The 21,956-nt window shown below is 38.5% G+C and overlaps 1 protein-coding gene across 1 annotated transcript in view; it reads left to right on the top strand.

Annotated features, from left to right (window-relative positions):
* The window catches only part of LOC123514289 (E3 ubiquitin-protein ligase MYCBP2-like), a 299,710-nt gene that overhangs the window by 54,332 nt on the left and 223,422 nt on the right, over positions 1–21,956 (top strand). The window contains 11 exon segments of the mRNA XM_045272098.1: positions 11,629–11,789; positions 12,209–12,328; positions 13,653–13,850; positions 14,805–14,933; positions 15,047–15,249; positions 15,625–15,859; positions 17,742–17,901; positions 18,228–18,384; positions 19,999–20,143; positions 20,249–20,376; positions 21,187–21,321. Of these exon segments, the coding sequence (XP_045128033.1) occupies positions 11,629–11,789; positions 12,209–12,328; positions 13,653–13,850; positions 14,805–14,933; positions 15,047–15,249; positions 15,625–15,859; positions 17,742–17,901; positions 18,228–18,384; positions 19,999–20,143; positions 20,249–20,376; positions 21,187–21,321 (1,771 nt within the window).

Raw genomic sequence — 21,956 nt, 5'->3', positions numbered from 1 at the left:
CACTCCCATTTCCTTCAGTCATTCTTCATATGTGAGGTCTTTTAATTGCGGCACCATCTTTGTAGCAATCTTCTGTATCCTTTCCAATTTTCTTATATCCTTTTTAGAGCTCAGAGGCCATACCACTGCTACATATTCCAGCCTTTGGCATATCATGCTTGTAATGATTTTTTTCATCATATCTATATACATGTAATAAAATGCCACTTTTATATTAGTCAACATTTTATATGATAGTCCAAATATCTTGCTTATGTGTTTTTTTGGGCTCAGATTTTTCTGTATGATCACTCCCAGATCTTTTTTCCTCTTTAGTCTTCTTTATTTGTTCCTCTCCCATCAAATAGTTCCATACTGGTCTTCTCTTACTCTTTCCTAGTTCCATTATGTGACATTTCTTGGCATTAAACTCCAATTTCCACTTCTTGCTCCACTCACAGATCTTGTTTATATCTTTCTGCAACAGCAGACAGTCTTCTTTGGTTTTGATAACTCTTAGTAGCTTTGCATCATCAGCAAATAAATTTATATAACTATGTCGTTTACATAAATCTGAAACATAATGGGGGCTAACACTGACCCTTGTGGCACTCCGCTAGTTACTTTATCCTAAGTTGAGTATGTATCTCTGATCACAGTTCTCATTTCCCTATCCTTCAAATAATCTCTTGTTCATTTGAGCAAAGTTCCTTGCAGTTCTCCTATGTTCTCTAGTTTCCAAAGTAGTCTTCCATGAGGGACTTTATCAAAAGCCTTTTTAATATCCAGGTATACTGTATCTACCCATCCATCTCTGTTTTCAAGTCCTGCAATAACTCGAGTAGAAGCTTAATAAGTTTGATACACGTGACCGCTCTATCCTGAACCCAAATTGTCTGTTCGATATGATTTGCTCCTCTTCTAGAAATTCAACCCATTTTTCTTTGATACTTATTTCACATAACTTCCCTAAGACACTTGTCAGTGACACTGGTCTGTAATTTAGTGGTTCTGTTGCCTTTCCTCCTTTAAATATGTATCGGTATTACGTTGGCTCTCTTTCATTCTAGAGGAACTTTCCCTTTATTTATTGAACTTGTAATTATTTCCCAAATTAGATTCAGTAGTTGCTCTTTACATTCTTTTAACACACAGCCTGATACACCATCTGGTCCCATTGCTTTTCTGACTTCCAATTTATTGAATAATCTTCCATTATCATATTTGTGCACTGCGATCTCCTGTAATCCATGTCTTATTAGGTTCTGTGAAATCATCTTCTGCAGTGAACACCGTTTTGAAGCTCTCATTCATTATTTCACACACTTCCTTCTCTGTTTGGTATGTCTTGTCTTCTTTAATTATTTTTTCAATTGTTTCCTTATTCTTTGTTTTTCCGTTTATAAACTTGTAGAAAAGTTTGGGTTCATCTTTGCTTTTATTCACTACATCTTACTCAAAGTTTCTTTCTTCCTCTCTCCTTACTCTAATATACAGTGATCCCTCGTTTATCACGGTTAGTGGTAGGATTTGCTTCTCCCCCCTCCCCCGTAGGAATTTTGGTGTATGTGTATGTGTGTACCAGAATGTTTAGAATATGTAAACAGTATTTATACTTTACATATTTAATTATAAAACCTTTTACAGTAATTATACATTTACTTTCTCTCTCTCTCTCTCTCTCTCTCTCTCTCTCTCTCTCTCTCTCTCTCTCTCTCTCTCTCTCTCTCTCTCTCTCTCTCTCTCTCTCTCTCTCTCTCTCTCTCTCTCCCCTCCTCCCCTCACATGATACACCCTCCTCTGCCCTCTTTGATCATATGCAAAAGTTTCACTTTTTCACTGAGTGGTCATCATCTTCCTCTTCCTCTTGGGCTCACTAGAGGAAGCTTTCGCAGAGGCACAGCGCTTAGGCGGCATTGTAAGGGCTTAACGAATCACTACTAAAACAAAAAAAGTTATCGCGAACACAACACTAAGATACAGTATGTGAGACAGTCAACAGCATGGATGAGACTGGCAAGATACAACCAAGGCCCATGGAGTAGAAGGTCGACCTACAAGGCATTCAAAATGGGTCTAATATGAGTATCCGTGACGTCACCAGGTTCACAAGTGGTCTAAGCAGGGACGTTGGTTCAGTTAGCAAGCTGCCTGGTAGGTGTTCACGTGCTTCTCTCTCTCCCATTCTCTCTCTCTATTCCGCGCCAACATCGGTCACAATGACGAGTTGTCCAGTGCGTGGCTGTTTTAATTATCAGTAGTATGCAATATGTAGTACAGGCAAACCCCGTTTAACGAAGGTTCACACAACGAAATTTCGCTACAACGAAGGTTTCGTTTTACTACCATCTGCTTGTTTAACGAACACCAAACTCGCTTTAACGAAGTTTTTTTTTATCCAGGTAATTTTTTCCAAATCTGAAAGCCCCACTGTATCATGCAAGCTGACAGGCTTTTGAATACACCAGGAGCTGCTGGTACTAAGGCCTGCCTCAGGAGAAATTCTGAGATACCTGTAAAATAAAGATCAAGATCAAACCTTTCGTGGACAACACAGGCACTGCCGATACAAAAGCTTGACTCAGAAGAAATTCTGCGTCACCTGTAGCATCAAGATCAAGATCAAGATCACGTGCACCACTCACTCCCCAGTCAAAACATAACAGCATCACCAGCAGCTCATCTTCCCTAGTTCAACTTACCACCAAAACGCCCTGCAATGTGGCCTAACATTCCTAAGAAGACCAGGAAGTGCCCTACTCTCAAAGTGAAGCTGGGTATTATTCACAGACACGAGAGAGGCCAGAAAACTAATAACATTGCTTGCCACCATCTTGACTCCATCTACTGTCTACTATTTTCAAGTCAGCAGACTCTATTAAGAAGGCTGGTGAGATCGCATCTTCCTTGAAAGCTAAAAGAACCACCTGAACTCGTGACTCTACAATGGATAAAATGGAAAGCCTTATGGAAATGTGGTACATAAGTTTTGTAAGTGGTACCATGATGCGCACTTTGTTTACATTCCACAGGTTGCTGGTTAGTGTATTTCCCGTTTTACTCTCCCTCCCTTCATAAAGTTAAGATCATCAACATTATAAAGTTACGTACATACATACATTAGTGTACATTATAATGACTTAAATTAAACTACCTAAATGTTTAACTTCATAATTTTTACTTTCATTAAACCTTTTACTGAATTATGATGCACTGTCGCTTTGCTTACTCTCAGTGGAAGTTCAAATCAGGGGTTAAACTTGTTGTAATCGGTTCGCTTAACGAAGTTTCGCTTAACGAAGTGTTTTTTAGGAACGTAACCCCTTCGTTAAGCGGGGGTTGCTTTTATGTAGTATGTGATAAAGGAAAACCATTATTTTTTTCCTGGTAATTTTGCACCTTAAGACATTAGTAAATTTCTGATATCTAGTTATTGAGAAGTAAATTTCTGATGTGTAGTTATTGAGAGGTCCCCATTCAGTTAATAGTGTAGATATAAATTGCCTCAATTATATATGTAACGTAAAAATATGAAATAATAATAACGAAAACATCAACACTATATTAATATTATTAATAATAAGAGCAAAAGTTTAATGATAGTAATAATAATAATAATAATAATAATAATAATAATAATAATAATTGATAACGGCAAGAGTATTGATATCATTAAATATGATAATGATACAATAGAGAGAGAGAGAGAGAGAGAGAGAGAGAGAGAGAGAGAGAGAGAGAGACCTGCTGGCAAGTAGAGGGTGTGGGGCAGTAATAGGAGGTAGAAAAGCCTTCACAAAACTTGTGTCCTGTGCCAGATAAGTATGATTTGCTCAGCGGGCAGAGGGAGAGCGTGAGGTTTCATGCAAGAAAGACACGTCCTGGGAGGAAGCTCACCTGTTGGTGAACCTGCTGACATCACTAGCCCCAGCTCTTTTCCCCTTAGAGCTGCACGTAGGTCGACCTTCTATTCTATGGGCCTTAGATACATCAAGGGAAGATGTTGGGCGAGGCTGCATATGTATACGAACAATACATGTACAGTGCTTTAAGTACATTGTCGTCGTTATTACGCACCAACTTACCGAATTACTGTATGTACAGTATTTGTAAGTGACGCCACAGACCCCGTGATATAGAGAAAAATCCACAGAACGTATCTATGAGCATGTATAAAAACCGTGAAAGAGTGGAGCCATGAAAGTTGAATTGCGAAATAACGAGGGAACACTTTATTAATTTCTGGCATCTTTGTACTGCCGCCTGTTATAGTAATTTCTCTGCTTTATAAGTTTCTTCCTCGCGTTATCTTTTGCCTTTTTTTTGCTTGTATGCATCTAGCATTGTACCAAGCATGTTATTTTTTTTCTGAACTCTATAAACAGGTACAAATTTTTTTACTCCTTCATTATATTTCTGTAAGAATATGTCATATTTCCCTTGTATTTTCTTTCTGTGCATAATGTTACTCCACTCAGTATCAGCAAAATCGATCCTTATTTTTTTCAAAATCCGCTCTTGCATAATTTAATCTCTTCCCTTTATAGTCCTCTCTGTAACTTCTCTCATCTTCCTCCTGAATTTGCATCTCTAATGTCACATGATCACTTCTCCCCATTGGACTAAGGTATTACATGATGTGTATGTGTGTGTTTGTGTGTGAGAGAGAGAGAGAGAGAGAGAGAGAGAGTTTTATTCTTTGACACTCTCATGCTATAAAGTATAAAGAGTAAATCATTGATATAGCAAAACTTGTTATAATGAATATTGTGGATAATTAACCATTTCCTTCTGGCGCTTAAACTATTTTCCCGTTTGCTATGACGGCTAAAAATGGTAAACCTAAAATTGTCAGAAAATTGTTTGAATACTAATAATTATTTTCTCTTTGTTATTCTGAATACAATGATGTACTTTGTAGCTCAATGTGACCTCTGAAAGTTCAGTTTATGCCTTATCAAGGATTCCTCCTCCTCCTGCTGTGTGATCCGTCAACCAGAAACAGCCCAGAAAGCGATTACACCATGCACACTCTCTCTCTCTCTCTCTCTCTCTCTCTCTCTCTCTCTCTCTCTCTCTCTCTCTCTCTCTCTCTCTCTCTCTGACAAGTTACCTTCTACCATTTTATTATAAAATCGAAGATAATGAAAAAATGAACATGAAAGAATGATAGGTAATATTTTTTTTCACTTTCCTGTACAAGAGGAGGAAAAACATAATAAGTGACTTTATATAAAATATGCTCTGAGAATTGAGAAGAATTACAGATATATTAGAAAATTTAGGGTATGTTGCAACAACAGCTGGCAAGAAGCAGCGGAAGCCAATTATGTCAGTCTCTGCAAGTTAGTCATGGCGCAAATACTGCCCAAGGAATCGTCTCCTGCACCTCCTTCACCCCCTCAAATTTCTCCTTCTCCCTCCTACACTTCACTTCTTTGCACTCCTCCCTCCCCTGTGATCTTTCTTCGGTCCCACACTCCTCCCTCCCAACCTCCACTTCATACTCCCTCCCATGAAGTCCCTCGTTCTCTCTCCAACACTTCACTTATTCAAACTCCCTCTGAAATCCCTCCTTCTCTTTCCTTCACACCTTCACTTACACTCCCTCTCCTGAAGTCCTTCCTTCTCACTCTCACACACCACCACTTTGCACTCTTCCATCACCTCAAAGTCCTCCAAATTCCTTAGTTTCCTTCTCTTCACCTCTCCGGTTGTCTTCATTTTCCTCTCCTTATACCTCACCTTCAGTCTCTGTTATGTCTAGTATGTTCTCCTCCCCACATCTTTCACCATCTGATTCTTCTACTATCCTGATGGTGCAGGATGACTCAGACATATTTTCCGATGAAGATACTCATCATGTAGAAATATACCAAATTGTGTTCCAGCACCCTTGTGAGGAATAAGTAAGTTGACAAAAAATATTTTATTTCAAGTAACTATGTTGTTATTACAAATGAGACATACTATTATTACTAGATTATCATATACTACGATATTTATAGGTAGGTAGGAGTAATAAATTGAACAATCATCCTTGTACAGCAGGAAGCCCCAATCCTCTGATCCTCTGAGGAAGATTACCTGTAGTCATAATAGTTCAGTTTCTTCTAAATATTCACTGTTACTGTCTTCAAACTCAGAAGCACTGCTAAATAAATATATTCTGTCCTGCTCCATGGTGAGTTATGATCTGAGATCCTTCGCTCTTATCAGATGTCTCTTCGCACTTATCACGGTGCTTTCCACCCGGCGGGTCGCTGGGATTGCCAAGTGTCGCCCGGAGAATGGGAAAATAGCTTAGTTACCGCTAAATTTCCAGAGCTAGTGACAACACTACATGTGGAAACATATGCCAGACACTTCCACTCACCATCTGACTCGAGAAACCGTGCTTGGAGCTCAAAATTCAGGCGCGAAAATTCTTGATTATGGGTATGATTGCCGTCGCTACAGACACATTGATGCAATCGTATATATATGATTGCTGGAAGGAAAGGGTTAATGTTTTAAGCCTAGAAAAGAATATTGTAAGAGGCAAGAATAATGAACTTTTAGAACCTCCTGAATTGCATGGAGTGACCTAATTTTGGCTTGTAGAAAGTCAATAAGGCTAAAGTGTTTGAATACATAATCATGAATAATCCTCCATATACAACAGTTTCAGAATCTTCTCTATAATAAGCATCATATATATATATATATATATATATATATATATATATATATATATATATATATATATATATATATATATATATATATATATATATATATATATATATATATATATATATATATATATATATATATATATATATATATATATATATATATATATATATATATATTATATATATTATACAAGCAACCCCCGCTTAACGAAGGGGTTATGTTCTTAAAAAAACCTTCGTTAAGTAAAACTTCGTTAAGTGAACCGATTATAACAAGTTTAACCCCCAATTTGAACTTCCATTGAGAGTAAACAAAGCGAGAGTGCATCATAGTACGTACAGTGAAAGGTTTAATGAAAGTAAAAATTATGAAGTTAAACATTTAGGCAGTTTAATTTAAATCATTATAATGTACACTAATGTATGTATGTACGTAACTTTATAATGTTGATGATTTTAAATTTATGAAGGGAGGGAGAGTGAAACGGGAAAGACACTAACTGGCAACCTGTGAAATGTATACAAAGGGTGCATCGTTGTATCACACACAAAATTTATGTACCACATTTCCACATGGCTTTCCATTTTATCCATTGTAGAGTCGCGAGTTCAGGTGGTTCTTTTAGCTTGCAAGGAAGATACGGTCTCACCAGCCTTCTTAATAGTGTCTGCTGACTTGAAAATAGTAGAGACAGTAGATGGAGCAATGCTATTAGTATTAGTTTTCTCGCCTCTCGTGTCTGTGAATAATATCCAGCTTCACTTCGAGAGTAAGAGACTTCCTGGTCTTCTTAGCAATGCTAGGCCACATTGCAGGGCATTTTGGTGGTAAGTTGAGGGAGGGAAGATGATCTGCTGGTGACACTGTTATTGTTTTGAACAGGGGGAGTGAGTGGTGCGCGTATTGACCACAAGAGGCGCTGGTGTATTGAAAAGCCTGTCGGCTTGCGTGATATGGCAGGGTTTTCAAACTTAGAAAAAATTACCTGGATAAAACTTCGTTAAAGCGAGTTTGGTGTTCGTTAAACGAGCATATAGTAGTAAAATGAAACCTTCATTGTACTGAAATTTCGTTGTGTGAACCTTTGTTAAGCAGGGATTGCCTGTATATATACAGTAAAGTCCCGGTTACGTCGGTCTCGAGTTACGTCAAACTCGTAGTTATGTCAGTCCACTATAAGGCAATTTAAGATTAAAAAAATTGAAAATTTATAAATCGTAAAGTGCGGGATTTATTGTTATTGTTGGCCGCCAGGCGTCATTAGTGGTTACCCACCACACCGCCTGCCTCACGCTTGAATACAATAACACCCTGCCTCAGTTCCACCACACTGTCGCCCCTAGCAAGAGTGTTATCCTACTTCTGCGTTTACTGACTCAAGTTCTTAGTATCTTGCTCAATGGCACCAAAGAGAAAACTTCTTAGTGACAGCAGTGATGCTAAGAAAAGGAAAACCATTACGCTACAAGAAAAAGAGGACATAATTAAAAGACATGAGAAGGGAGGCAGCAGCTGTGTGTGAGGGAGTGAAGAAGAAAATGGGAAGCCTGTTACCATGACAATGGGGAGGTTGATGACCTTGAGGGCTCGCGCACCCTTCACAACAATAACAAATCCAGAGCCTTCGCCTGGGCCACACGACACTCGCAGCTGACTTGCACCGTCTGCGCCTGTCTGCTTATCCCTATTGCCCTTTCCTATTGCATTTCCTGCTCCGCTGCCCACGCTTCTACTCCCACCGCACTGCTTTATGCTCCCAGCTGTCTGCCCTGGGCGTCACAACATTCGACCTGCTCACCCTCCTGGTGGCCTCAGGCGTCCACCCCTCTTGGCAACCTGCAGTCCTTCGCGTTCGCGGCCCTAATCAACAACAAAAACAAGCTTGTGTTTCATATTCCTACATAGTTGTAGATAATATAACAATATAACGTTTAACTTACCTGAATGACCATAAACAATGATTGGTTGAAAACTCGATAATATGCTTTGAAATGTACGGAAACTCGAGTTACAGACAAAATCGACTTACGTCATGTTTCAGGAACGTAACTCTGATGTAAACCAAGACCTTACTGTGTATATATATATATATATATATATATATATATATATATATATATATATATATATATATATATATATATATATATATATATAGGCAACCCCCGTTTAATGAAGGGGTTACGTTCCTAAAAACACTTCGTTAAGCGAAACTTCATTAAGCGAACTGATCATAACAAGTTTAACCCCTGATTTGAACTTCCATTGAGAGTAAGCAAAGCGAGAGTGCATCATACTACAGTAAAAGGTTTAATGAAAGTAAAAATTATGAAGTTAAACATTTACGTAATTTAATTTGTCATTATAATGTACACTAATGTATGTATGTATGTAACTTTATAATGTTGATGATCTTAACCTTATGAAGGGAGGAAGAGTGAAACGGGAAAGACACTAACAGGCAACCTGTGGAATGTAAACAAAGTGCGCATCATTGTACTGCATACAAAACTTATGTACCACATTTCCACAAGGCTTTCCATTTTATCCATTTTAGAGTCACGAGTTCTGGTGGTTCTTTTAGCTTGCAAGGAAGATGCGGTCTCACCAGCCTTCTTAATAGAGTCTGCTGACTTGAAAATAGTAGACAGTAGATGGAGTCAAGATGGTGGCAAGGAATGTTATTAGTTTTCTGGCTTCTCTTGTGTCTGTGAATAATATCTAGCTTCACTTGGAGAGTAAGAGACTTCCTGGTCTTCTTATGAACACTAGGCCAATTGCAGGGCGTTTTGGTGGTAAGTTGAGCTAGGGAAGAGAAGCTGCTGCTGACGCTGTTATGTTTTGACTGGGGAGTGAGTGTTGCGCGTGTTTTCCATGAGAGGCTTGATCTTGATCTTGATCTTTATCCTATAGGTGTCCCAGGATTTTTCCTGAGGCAGGCCTTAGTACCAGCAGCTCCTGGTGTATTCAAAAGCCTGTCAACTTGCATGATATGGTGGGGCTTTTAAATTTGGAAAAAAATTACCTGGATAAAACTTCGTTTTAGCGAGTTTGGTGTTCGTTAAACAAGCAGATGGTAGTAAAATGAAACCTTCGTTGTAGCGAAATTTCGTTGTGTGAACCTTCGTTAAATGGGGGTTGCCTGTATATATACATACATACATACATACATACATATAGGCAACCCCTGCTTAACGAAGGTTCACACAACAAAATTTCGCTACAATGAAGGTTTCCTTTTACTACCATCTGCTCGTTTAATGAACACCAAACTTGCTTTAACGAAATTTTATCCTGGTAATTTTTTACAAATTTGAAAGCCCCGCCGTATCATGCTAGATAAGCTTCAGGGGTGATATGGGCCTTAATATGGGTACCACTATAAATAAAATTGCCTACGCCACAAATGGGCGGAAGTTTAACAATGCTTTCCATACACTCTTCAAGTGTGCCAACTGGCACTATAGGCCTTACTGTAAAAAAAAATATACACGTATATATATATATATATATATATATATATATATATATATATATATATATATATATACAGTAATACTCTGCTTAACGAACAGGATAGGGAATGTCAAAGCTGTTCGTAGAGCGAAAATTCTTTAAGTGGACGTAATTTTCCCATAGGAAATAATGGAAATAGGGGGGGGATGCGTTCTGGGCTGGTCCCCATCATACCACATGGGTTAAAAAAAAAAATTATATATACGTTTGGCAGCATATTGGGCAACCGGTGTACCACTACTTTTATGATGTCACGAGTCATTGGAAGTTAGAGGAGCTACGTACAAATTCTCGCACATTCTCGCATTTATGTTCACAAAACATTTCTATTAGCTTTTTACAAACCTTGCCCCCAAGAAAGGATTGTTTTGTAATGTATAAAGTGAAATCTTACATGGAATACCAAAAAATAGAGCAGAGATGAGATGAGCCACAGACGAAGCGGGAGACTCACGGCGACTCGACCGCTTCTTCTTCTTCTTGTGACCCTTTTAGCCTGCATGTTGTCTTTCCCCATGATATTTGTTTCCACTCCTCTATTGCCTGCTATAATGGATATCATATCTTAGTATTCATATACGCTCATACCACGAGGATAACCTCGGCATTTCATTAGTAATTCACTATTACTCAGTGCCACGGAGTCAAGGTTATCCTCGTGGCATGAGCGTATATGAATACTAAGATATGATATCCATTATAGCAGGTAATAGAGGAGTGGAAACAAATATCATGGGGAAAGTAACATGCAAGCAAAAGGGTCACAAGAAGAAGAAGAAGCGGCTGAGTGGCCGCGTGTCTCCCGCTTCGTCTATGGCCGATCTCATCTCTGCTTTATTTTTTGGTATTCTAAGTAAGATTTCACTTTATGCATTACAAAACAATCCTTTCTTGGGGGCAAGATTTGTAAAAAGCTAATAGAAATGTTGTTTTGTGAACATAAATGCATATATAAGACAGTAACACCACCTCCAGAGGTGGTGTTCCCAGCAACCTCAGAGCAACCTGATAGCAACCTTGTCACCGTCCCTCCAAGCGTTCATGGATGCCATTTCGCTGCAAGAGGTTGCTCTGACGTTGTTAAAAAATCTTTGATCCAGCTCCAGGAGCATTAGAGACAGAGGCAGGGAGCCAGCCAATCACAGCGAAACTACCGTGTTCAGTCCCTCACCCGGCAAATTCAAACCCAGAAAATTCACTAAAATGGATGTGGTTGTATGTTATGCGGACATTTTGGTCTAACTTTATATAGTACGTTAAACCGGAAATTTGTTAAACGAACGTTCATTAAGCGGAGTATTACTGTATGTGTATATATATATATATATATATATATATATATATATATATATATATATATATATATATATATATATATATATTACTGCCTTAATGTACCTTCAAAGAACATAGCTGAATAATGGAATCATGCTTTTTACCTTTTCCCTCATTCAGGCCATGTGGCTGTGGGTCAGGGGACTCTGGGTGTGCTGTGTGTGGCTGCTGCAGGACGTGTGCTGACGAGGTAGAGGCTGACAATGACCAGGATCCCTTTTCACTCATGCAGGAGCAGCACTCTGGCCTCTTCTGTTTCCATGAGGGGGCCAACCTTGGAGGTGAGAGGAGAGGAAACTGATGAAACTGATGAGAAAAACAGGCACAGGAATGAGAAAAGGTTTGCATGAAAGATGGGAGAAAGAGAAAGAGGTTAAGCAAGGTAGAGGATATGAGATGGGTAAGGAATAGGGTAAATGTGAGTTGGCTAAGGAAAGGAGAGAGGGTGTTTTTAATAGAGAACATGTAAGGGAAGGTGTGAGTGAGGTATGAGTATGTAAGGGAAGGACATGAGGGGATGGACAAGGGGAGGATGAGAGGATGGACAAGAGGAGGCACATGAGGGGATAGACAAAGGAGAGGATGTGGAAGAGCAAGCAAGGGAGAGAGTAGGTGATATGGGTAAGAAAGGAAAAGAGAGAAAAAAGTGAAAAGAAGAATCATCAGTTTAATTCAATTCATTACCTTACATTTTGACCAGGGAACATCTTTGGCCGAGCGTGTGGCCGCCTCCAGGACCAGCTGCAGAGGAGGCTAGATGAGCGAAGGCACCGGCCTCGCCACAGGCACTCCAGATATGCCCCCATGCCATTCAGGAAAGGTAAGTTACCTCTCACTTCTCAACCTCTCCAGGCATACTCACATCTGAATGACCCTGTCCTCTGTGGTTGCTTAATCTTGGGTGTGTGTGAAATATTCTTGTTTGGTCAGATTTATGGACTGATGGATTGTTTGCTGTTCAGTGTGAAGAGAGTTAAATTATAAAAGGTATGTTATTCTTATAAAGGTAGTTAGGGGGCAAATACATGTCAGAAAGGTGTGTATATATATATATATATATATATATATATATATATATATATATATATATATATATATATATATATATATATATATATATATATATTAACAGGATATTTGTTTTAATCAGGACTTGGTATTCTAAATCTTTCATTCATAGTTTTCTTCTGCTGTAAAAAATTCTCTCCTCTTATGTGGAACCTGAGGAGTAAATTGTGAGCAGTGTGCCTTACTCACTGGGCATGGTGAAGGGAGGATGTGTGGTGGTGTTCAGCATGTGCTAGTGGTCATAAGTTGTAACATTACTTAAATATGTTGTGCTGTTTAGGTTAATGTATTAAACCCTGATTTCAGAGGACTGCATGATGTACTTAAGGTGTGTGTGTGTGTGTGTGTGTGTGTGTGTGTGTGTGTGTGTGTGTGTGTGTGTGTGTGTGTGTTTGTGTGTGTGTGCGTGTTTGCGCGTGTGAGTGTCACAAGTATATTTCATATATACTTGCGTTTATTGTTCTTTACAGCTTTTATTTTCTTTATGGTTTGAGCAAAACATAGTATCAAGGATTACAACATCTACCTTCCATCAGAGCTCAAGTGTCTCTGTGACAGTATGTGCCTTACACAAGCTGACTCACATATCAAGTGAGCCAAGTAGCCCAACTGAACATCATTTCCTACCTAACTTCCAGACAGGACTAAATTTCACTCTCCCATTTGATCAGAAGGCACATGACTTTTGGGAGGTCAGTGGAATGATGTGAGGCTTATTTATTTATTTTTTTTCCAAAAATCTCCAGAAGGAATGTTTCATCAAAAGATATTGATGAACATTTGTTTCTCTATGTTTTCCAACTTTATGCATCTATTACAAGGAATTGGATTACATCACAAGTCTGTGATTTTGCAAGCCACATAATTTTTGGATATTGCAGATTTTTAATCTCCAAATTAAGTCACTGAAATTTTTAAAATTTTTTTACATGTGTAATGTGTATGCAAAATAATTCAAGTAATAGGAAAGTATTTTTGATTCCTAAGAAGTGCAGCAGCACATGTCCTGAGCACAGTCTGTGGCCAGAGTGGCCCTGGTGTCCATGTATTAATAGGGCCAGCTGGCCACACCTCAGGCCACAATGGTCACACAGGTAACCTGGGCCAATTTGAAGCCCGGCTGCTTCGCCTGCTGGCTCCGTCCTCTAACCTGGCAAGTGACGACGGGGCTGTGGCCGGCTCCAGTAGTCCTCTCCCCACTCCCGCCAGTCCTGACCCTGCAGCCCTTGCTGCTGCCGCTGCCCTTGATCCTCTTGCTACCAGTAACATCCTAGGTTTGTTTGGCTGCTTTTTTATTGAGTTCTACAGTCAGTACTGCAGACTCTGCAGGAAATCTACTTGTCTTCCTTTCTTTCTTTTTTGAGACACAATTCAGTCTTTTTGATTTTTGCAAGTGTGAACTTTTCCCCTTTCTGTAGTGCCGCTGCTGCCGCTGCCACAGCGGCCAAGCTGCTTGGGTGTGGTGAGGAGGCCAACTTTTTAGTGCACATTTTTACCTTGGTTGTGCACAGCTGGTAGAATATTACTTTGCTTCCCTCTTCCTGTGCAAAACATTATCAGCTGAAAAGAACATTTTACCGTTTTTCTAAGTATTATAGTTTATGTAAGTTGAGAAAAGATAGTTTTAACCTAGATAATGCCCAGTTTTTATAAAATTATTGTATGTGAATATAATTTGTATTATTCTTATATGAATTTATATTTTAGATATCTTTTCTGCTTATGAATGTGTGTACTTAGTATTTTAAGCAAAGTTAACATTATGAATTTTTATTCCTTACCACATTTTTCAGTGCTATCATGACATTTAATAGACCCCTAGAATACAACTTTTAATGTTATAAAGTACCATTCATCTAACTTTGGACCACCCAGTCTTCCACAGTAATTAAAACCAAATCAATATAAATTCCAAACCCATTAGTCCCTTGAGTAGCCCCAGCAAACAGTGGGTTTGTTGCATTGTACCCCTGCACCCTTTTGATGATGGTACCTCAACCTGGTGCTGCTGAATTGTCCATGATAGGGTGGCATCCTGGCTTGTACCCTCTTGCTCCACAAACCTTTTGATGGGAACACTTCCCAAAACAAGACTGAGGTGATTTGTTGTCATTGACTTTTGAACTCATAGTTTATGAGAGTTGTACAAACATCATGTATCAGAATCCTGCCAGGTGAGGGTTTCATGGGAAGAGGAGAGGCTAAGACCTGGCTGATTGCACTTACAGCTGCAGAGGATGGTCTAGGGAGTGACCAAGAGAGGGATGCCAGCAAGATCTCCTCCTTGTCTCCTGCAAGAGTACACCTTCCAGGGACCACAGCTGTAGTGCAAGTTGCTTGTGGACTTCATCACTCAGGTGAGGCTAAGCACAAACCATCATATTACTTGCAGTCTTTATGGCCTTTACTAGAAGCCACCATTTTGTTATTTTTGTGTATCCACATAGAAATACTATCCTGTGTGTTGCAGTGGTGGTGTGTGCCAATGGGGAGACGTACACCTGGGGCAGCAACAGCTATGGACAGCTAGGTGTTGGGGACTTGCTCTCCCGTGGCTCCCCAGCCATGACCCGCCTGCCCCCCAGCGTGAGGATTGTCCAGGTGGCTGCCGGCAGCAACCATACAATATTCCTCACTGCCAGTGGTCAGATCTACAGCTGTGGGGACTTCCAGGTGATGTGTTGCTTTCTTTCCCTATTTTTTTTTTGCTTTTGTTATGTACTTATTTTATTTAAAGTTTCTCCAATTACATTATAAAAAAAATCCAACCAAAACTGATTTTGGAGACATAGGCCATCTTATTTCACTTCATTATAAAGGAAGATTGGTAGTTTTTTTTTTTTCATGTGTATTGCATGATTTCTTTCCCAAGTGAGAACTTTTTCTCAATGACTGTACCAGAAGAGTCCATTCATGCACATAGTTCTCTTATTCTGCTGCCTTTTTATTATATTTTTTTCTTATCTTCTTATTTTCACTTCTCCCATATTTCTGGCAGTCCTCCAGGTGCATTTTACTGACAGTTCCACAACTCATCACATCCTACAGAAGGGCCAGCTGGGCCGAGTGGCACCTCAGAGTGATGCAGGGGAGGGTAGTAGCAGAGGACGGTGTCCATGGTACTCAGTGCCGGGTCTGGTGCCAGGGGTGGGGCCCAGGCTAGGACGCAGGGCCACTTGGGTTGGTGCCTCAGCTGATGTAACGTACATCAAGCTGGACCAGTCACTGATCAACACCCACAACCTGAGTGCCTCAGCAGTGGTGGCCAACAGCAGCTGTCTGGGTGAGTGGCTACACTCTTGCCACTGCTATTCTCTCACTCATATACCACCATTCACTGACCTTGAGTTACTTCCAGGGTTCACATCAAAACAAATGGGATTGGATATTAAAGCATCATATTTTTCAAAATCTTGATCCCTAGTGTCCATTGTGTGTTATAGTGAAAACTAGAGATGTACCAATGCATCGGTATCGGTATTGGAATCAGCAGTATCAGCCCATTTTTTGGGTATCGGTATCGGTATCGGTATTGGCTTATTTAATGCCGATACTTCCGATACCTAAAAGAAATTTTCTACTTAGTGATATATTCAATATAAGATATTGATGATACCAAATTAATATAATACGGCGTATTAAGTTTCCGTGGTGATTACCGTATGTCATAGAATACTGTTTTCTGTGGTAATAAGCCACACCTCTAAATTAGATGTGTATGAAACGTGTATAGGCTGACTCCGGCATCCTGTCACACGGTCGGTCATGAGTCACCTTGCATTCTCACTGTCTCTCAGTCAGACGCTGCTCCTCCACCCACACAAAGTTCACACAGGTGAAAAGCTTATGTTTTTTAACTATAATCTAAGAATGTCAAACTTCAGATATTGAGAATCCAATAAAATGATTTGGTATATATTTATATATATATATATATATATATATATATATATATATATATATATATATATATATATATATATATATATATATATATATATATATATATATATATATATATATATATATATATATATATATATATATATATATATATATATATATATATATATATATATATATATATATATATATATATATATATATATATATATATATATAGTTAGGCATTTTGCATTATTGTAAATAACAGCATATTCTTATTTGATTTATAATTAACAGTTATAGTGCTAGCCTTTTCCAAGATATCATAGGTGGAATAGGTGGAAGCTCGAATTATATATGTATATTAATTTTAATGCAAGTTTAATTTTTGAGTTACTTGTGTTAACCTAAGGATGTAAAAATTCCATAACTAAGAAAGTAACGATTCTGTTTTGTAATCATGTGCATTGTGTATAATTTGTTGCATATTGATTATTTAAGATCATAGCAATACACTAGAAATTTAGAATAAACTAAACTTTTTTCTATTTAATTGAAAAGATTAGGTGAAAGCTCATTTTTCTGAATTGGTCTACTAATGTCTAATGAATTAATATCAAAGGATGTCAGATTTAATTAAAGAGAAACATACACAACAAAATGAGTTTCTTTTGCTAATATTTTGTGTCTGTTTTACAATTTTAATAATTTTTAAAATATTTTTGATCGCCAAAATATCGTCAATAAAATTAATAATGAAAATGCACAAGACCAAATGGTCACTCAAGGAGTAAGAAGTAAGAATTTAAAATAACTGACAAGAATCAAAAGACTGAGAAGATATTCATTCCAATTACTGAGTAATTTACCTTTGCAAATGGCTTCAAAAAGCTTCTAGAATTGCTCCTATTTCACAAACATTCTCAGAAGGACTTACAGCATCCCCCAAAACAAAGCCTCCCATCTGATAACGCTCGCTGTCCACCAACTCATCCTGGTGTCCAGTGCAGTAATCACTATAAGTAGTAGTATCAGTATCGGTGGTATCGGTATCGGTAGTAGTATCGGTATCGGCCCAATTAGGTGGTATCGGTATCGGTATCGGAATCGGCCAAAATTTTGGTATCGGTACATCTCTAGTGAAAACCCTATTTTCTTCAATCATTTCTAGAGTTTTCATCTGACTTTGCTTCAAATATGTTTCAGATTTGAAATGCATGAGAGTAAGAAAACCTAGATCCAGTATATATGTAGTCATGGCTTTGTGTCCATCTTTGCAGTGCTCCTGCCAGTAGGAGGCAAGAGAGACGAGGAGGAAAGCTGGCGGTGTCTGGTAATCAGTCGCAGTGATGGCCAGTGCCGGAGCTTCTCCACCTCAGACCAGATTTGCTTCTCTGGCCACACTGTGTGTCTAGACCCAGTCTACAATGTGCTATGGAGGTGAGGAACTTAACAGAGACTGATTTGTTTTCATCATTATCTTGCCTTATCCTAATTTTCTGTCTTTTAAAACTGAAAGTTTAAGAGAGGGGTACAGTATCATGAAAATACATATGGAAACAAGCTAGTTTTTAAATCCTTTACTGTATACTTTTTGTTAAGGAGCAGCAATGAAGTGTACAGTTTTATGATTTTTAAGTGTTTTTACCAGTGGATGGTCTTTTAGTCATACAAAAAGAATCAAGATTTTAATTTTAAATGTAGGAATATTTCCAAAACAGAACCAGCAACACCACCACTTAACATTTCACTTTTGTTTTCCCTAGTTATGACAACCAGTGCCAGGAGGTGCATTGCTACAACATCATTGCAGCAGAGGCCCAGCGCATGATTAACGGTGGACCACCAGATGGGCTCAGGGACCTTCTCTCCCCTGAGCTCTCTCTGCCCATCCTGCCTGAATACCAGGTGTCCAGGGCTCAGGTATGTGTGTGTGTGTGTATTTGTTTACGTTTTGTCCTTTGCAATCAAGGAGGTTTTAGATTGGGGGAGATGATACACACCTATCCTGCCATACAAAAAAAAGTGAAGTGGAGCTTTCGAGGCGGTGGTGCAGTGGATAAGGTGGTGAGCGTGGGATTGGGCAGACATCCATGCGTAGGTTCAAATCCCACCACGTACAGCCTTAAAACACTTTGCCATTTGTCGAATGGTTTAAAGTTACCTACATGTCACCATGATACCCAGTTTCTAGGTAGTTACACCCAAGATGGGCTTGGGTGGTGATATGGGCCCTAATATGGGTACCACTATAAATAAAATTGCCTGTGCCACTAATGGGTGGAAGCTGAACATCACTTCCTACATGCTCTTCAAGTGTGCCTACAGGTGCTATTGGCCTTACCATAAAAAAAATATTAATGATAATGATAATAATAATAGATAAAATAAATGATTGGCAAATACACCCAAACATTGGCCTCACCCATATTAAGCAATGAGAAATTGCCACTTTGTTTTTTCATACTAGATGAAAACTAAGAAAGAACTGTGTCCTATACTATGGCATCCAAGCATCTCTCACAGGAAAGTAATTCCAGGAAATCAAGGAAGACTGTAACCATTGAAAAGAAGTTGGTAGTGTTAGATTGCTATGCTAGGGGAAGAAGACCTCAGTGATTGTCCATGTGACAGGAATGAGGGAGAGCACATTGGGTACCATCAGAGATAATAGAATGAGAACGTGTATTTTTATTGTTTCCGTGACCCAGCGATGTATTAATATTTTTCTTTAAGGTGTGAGTAACAAAATCCCAAAAATAGGCAGACTTTTCCTGTTGCCAGGAATGTAGTACCATTGTTTTCTATGGGAAAATTATGTTTGAGTAACGTGATGCCTCCAGGAATGAAACCCTTACTTTAATCAAGAGTTAACTGCACTACTTCAGTTGAAGAAGATATTAGGAATTTCAAGAGTGATTTTGTGATTCTTGTGGTAGATGTACAAGTAATTAATACTGTTAATAAAGAAAACACCTTTGAGAACCCGACTAATCATCTCTGTAATGTTTAGAGAATTTAAGAATACTAGCCATGACTCACTTGTTTGTTTCCATCTAAATATTTTCTTTGAGTTGAGATACAGATTATTCACTTTATATGTGATTTTTTACTCAGATTGTGTCTAACATAAATTTTCACTTTATCATGATCCAGCATTGTACATTTGTAAATATTGATGATTTTTTTCTTTTTTCCTATCTTTCTAGTGCTTCACTTTTTATATTTAAGGTTAGATTAACAAAGAAGGATAAACTGTAAGAATCATTGTTATCCACTTAACATATCAATAGATTTCATTACAAAATAGTTGAGTAGAATAGGTCACATGGCACTAATTAATCTACATGAGTTTTTTTGGTTATATTTACAATTTTTTTTACATGATGCCAGCAAATCTCTATAGATATATTATAAATCCAATTATGTATATAAGCCTTTCACTATCTATGCAAAATCCTCCCATAGTTGAACTCTTCTTTCTTTGTCTTTCCTCTCTACTCACTTTACCACGCCTTCACTCTACCTTTCCTCCAGGTGGCTCTCCACATGCTGTCCTGCATTGACACAGTGACTTGGGCACATGAGTACGGCCTCACGGTGGTGGAGAATGACCCACAAACAGTGGCCACTGTGCGTGTTTACACCAGGGAAGACTTCACTCCTGTCAACCGCTTTGAAAGTATGGAACTAATTTTATAGTTGATTGTCAGGAAAAGAGATTTTCCTTCCCATATCCCACATCAGCATTATGACAAGGTACCATATAATATTTTTGTCCTTGCAGGTCATGGTGGTGGCTGGGGCTACTCAGGATACTCTATAGAAGCTGTGAGGTTTATGTGTGATACTGACGTCCTCATTGGTGGGTTTGGCCTGTTTGGTGGCCGAGGGGAATACATGGGCAAGATCAAGGTAAAATTTTGATCTCCCCCTTCCCTCTCCTCCTCTCTTCCTCTCTTTATAGGCTTTCCTCATCCCTTCCTAACTTGAGTGGCTTGGTACTTGAGATTCATATACTCCAGTCCCTTTTCTTACCTCCCCTTCTTTCACTGTTGTCCAGCTTTACCAATACTTTATTGCTGATACAAAGAATTTTGTCTTGTGGTTGTCCAAAATGTCCAAGGAAAAATATATCAATTTAAGATATTAAAAAAAAAATATTAGCAATCATATAGTGCCCACAAAAAAGATAGAGTGTCTCCCACCTTGCCTTTCCCTATAGACAAAAATCAGGGTTTTACTAATACAACATTGATACAAATGTGTTAGTTCCATAGCAGCTTTTACAAACTGTCTGATGGTTGACTATCTTCATCCAATTCTCAATAATTTTTTCGTCAAGACTCTTGCCTTCAATATCAGGATTTTTTTTTCTTGCAAGATAAGTTCACTTCTGTATATGTTAGATACAGCAGAAAAGCTATTACAGATGTGAAAAAACAGTTTTGCTATGCAGAGAAAACCAATACTCTGACTTCTATGAGAGTTCTGAGTGAGGATGGATGGCATGCTTATTGTGTTGTGATGCTGCCATGCATATGGTCAACAGTGGAATGTTAAGGCAAACACCACAACAACTCATGTGCCACAATCCACTGAAATCATGATTAAGTGCTCCATCTTTTTTTTCTAACACTGTACACATCCTAAGAACTTAATATAAAAGAGGAAGAGTTGATAATTCATAGGCAAAGGTCTAACATCTCCTAATTGTGCATGCAGTTATTTGAGCTGGGAGCTGAGGGAGGAGATCAGGAGACAGATGGGGAGCTGCTGGCGGAGACAGAGGAGATGCCATACGAGTGTGGTGTGCGGCAGAAGTTTCCAATGCTGTTTGATGACCCAGTACCAGTGCAGGTGAGGCTTTCCATTTCCTTTACTCTCTTCCCTGCCACTGTCAAGAAAGTGTATGTGGTACCAAATAAAAAAGTGTGGGGTTGATAAAGGGAGATTAACCATGATGTCTTAGTACTGGTAACATATTGAAATGAAATGTTTATTTCAGCTTTTTCAAGATAGAAATAGTTCTTGTTCATTTATTAAGCAGTTTATTGGTTTGTTTTTAATTTTTGTCATCTAATTTTTGTCTTATTTAATTGCTTACATATTGAAATGGAAAGTGTATTTTATGATCGGAATCTATCTACATACAGTGGTACCTTGGAGTACAAACACTTTTGAGTACAAACAATTTGGATTACGAACAAAAAATTTTTTTTTTTTTTTTTTTTTTTTTTTTTTTTTGCATTTGAGGATGAACTTTGCTTTGGAGTGTGAACAATAACAAATGCGGTCAATAGATTGCGCGCAGCACTGCACAATCAGCTGACTGCATGCTGGGGCACCACACTGCCTCAGTGCCTCAGGAGTGTTGTTTGCAGTTGTTTGGTTGTTGTTTTGTAGTGCCAGGGATAATAATATTACTTTTTTTTAGTTATTAAGCTCATTGCCTAGCGTAGCAGCACACGTGATCACGAGACATACAGACAGAC

Source organism: Portunus trituberculatus, chromosome 37 (genome assembly GCF_017591435.1).
Source record: "Portunus trituberculatus isolate SZX2019 chromosome 37, ASM1759143v1, whole genome shotgun sequence".
Taxonomy (NCBI): domain Eukaryota; kingdom Metazoa; phylum Arthropoda; class Malacostraca; order Decapoda; family Portunidae; genus Portunus; species Portunus trituberculatus.
Note: the sequence above shows the minus strand (reverse complement) of the source record. Positions and strands in the feature narration are given on the sequence as shown.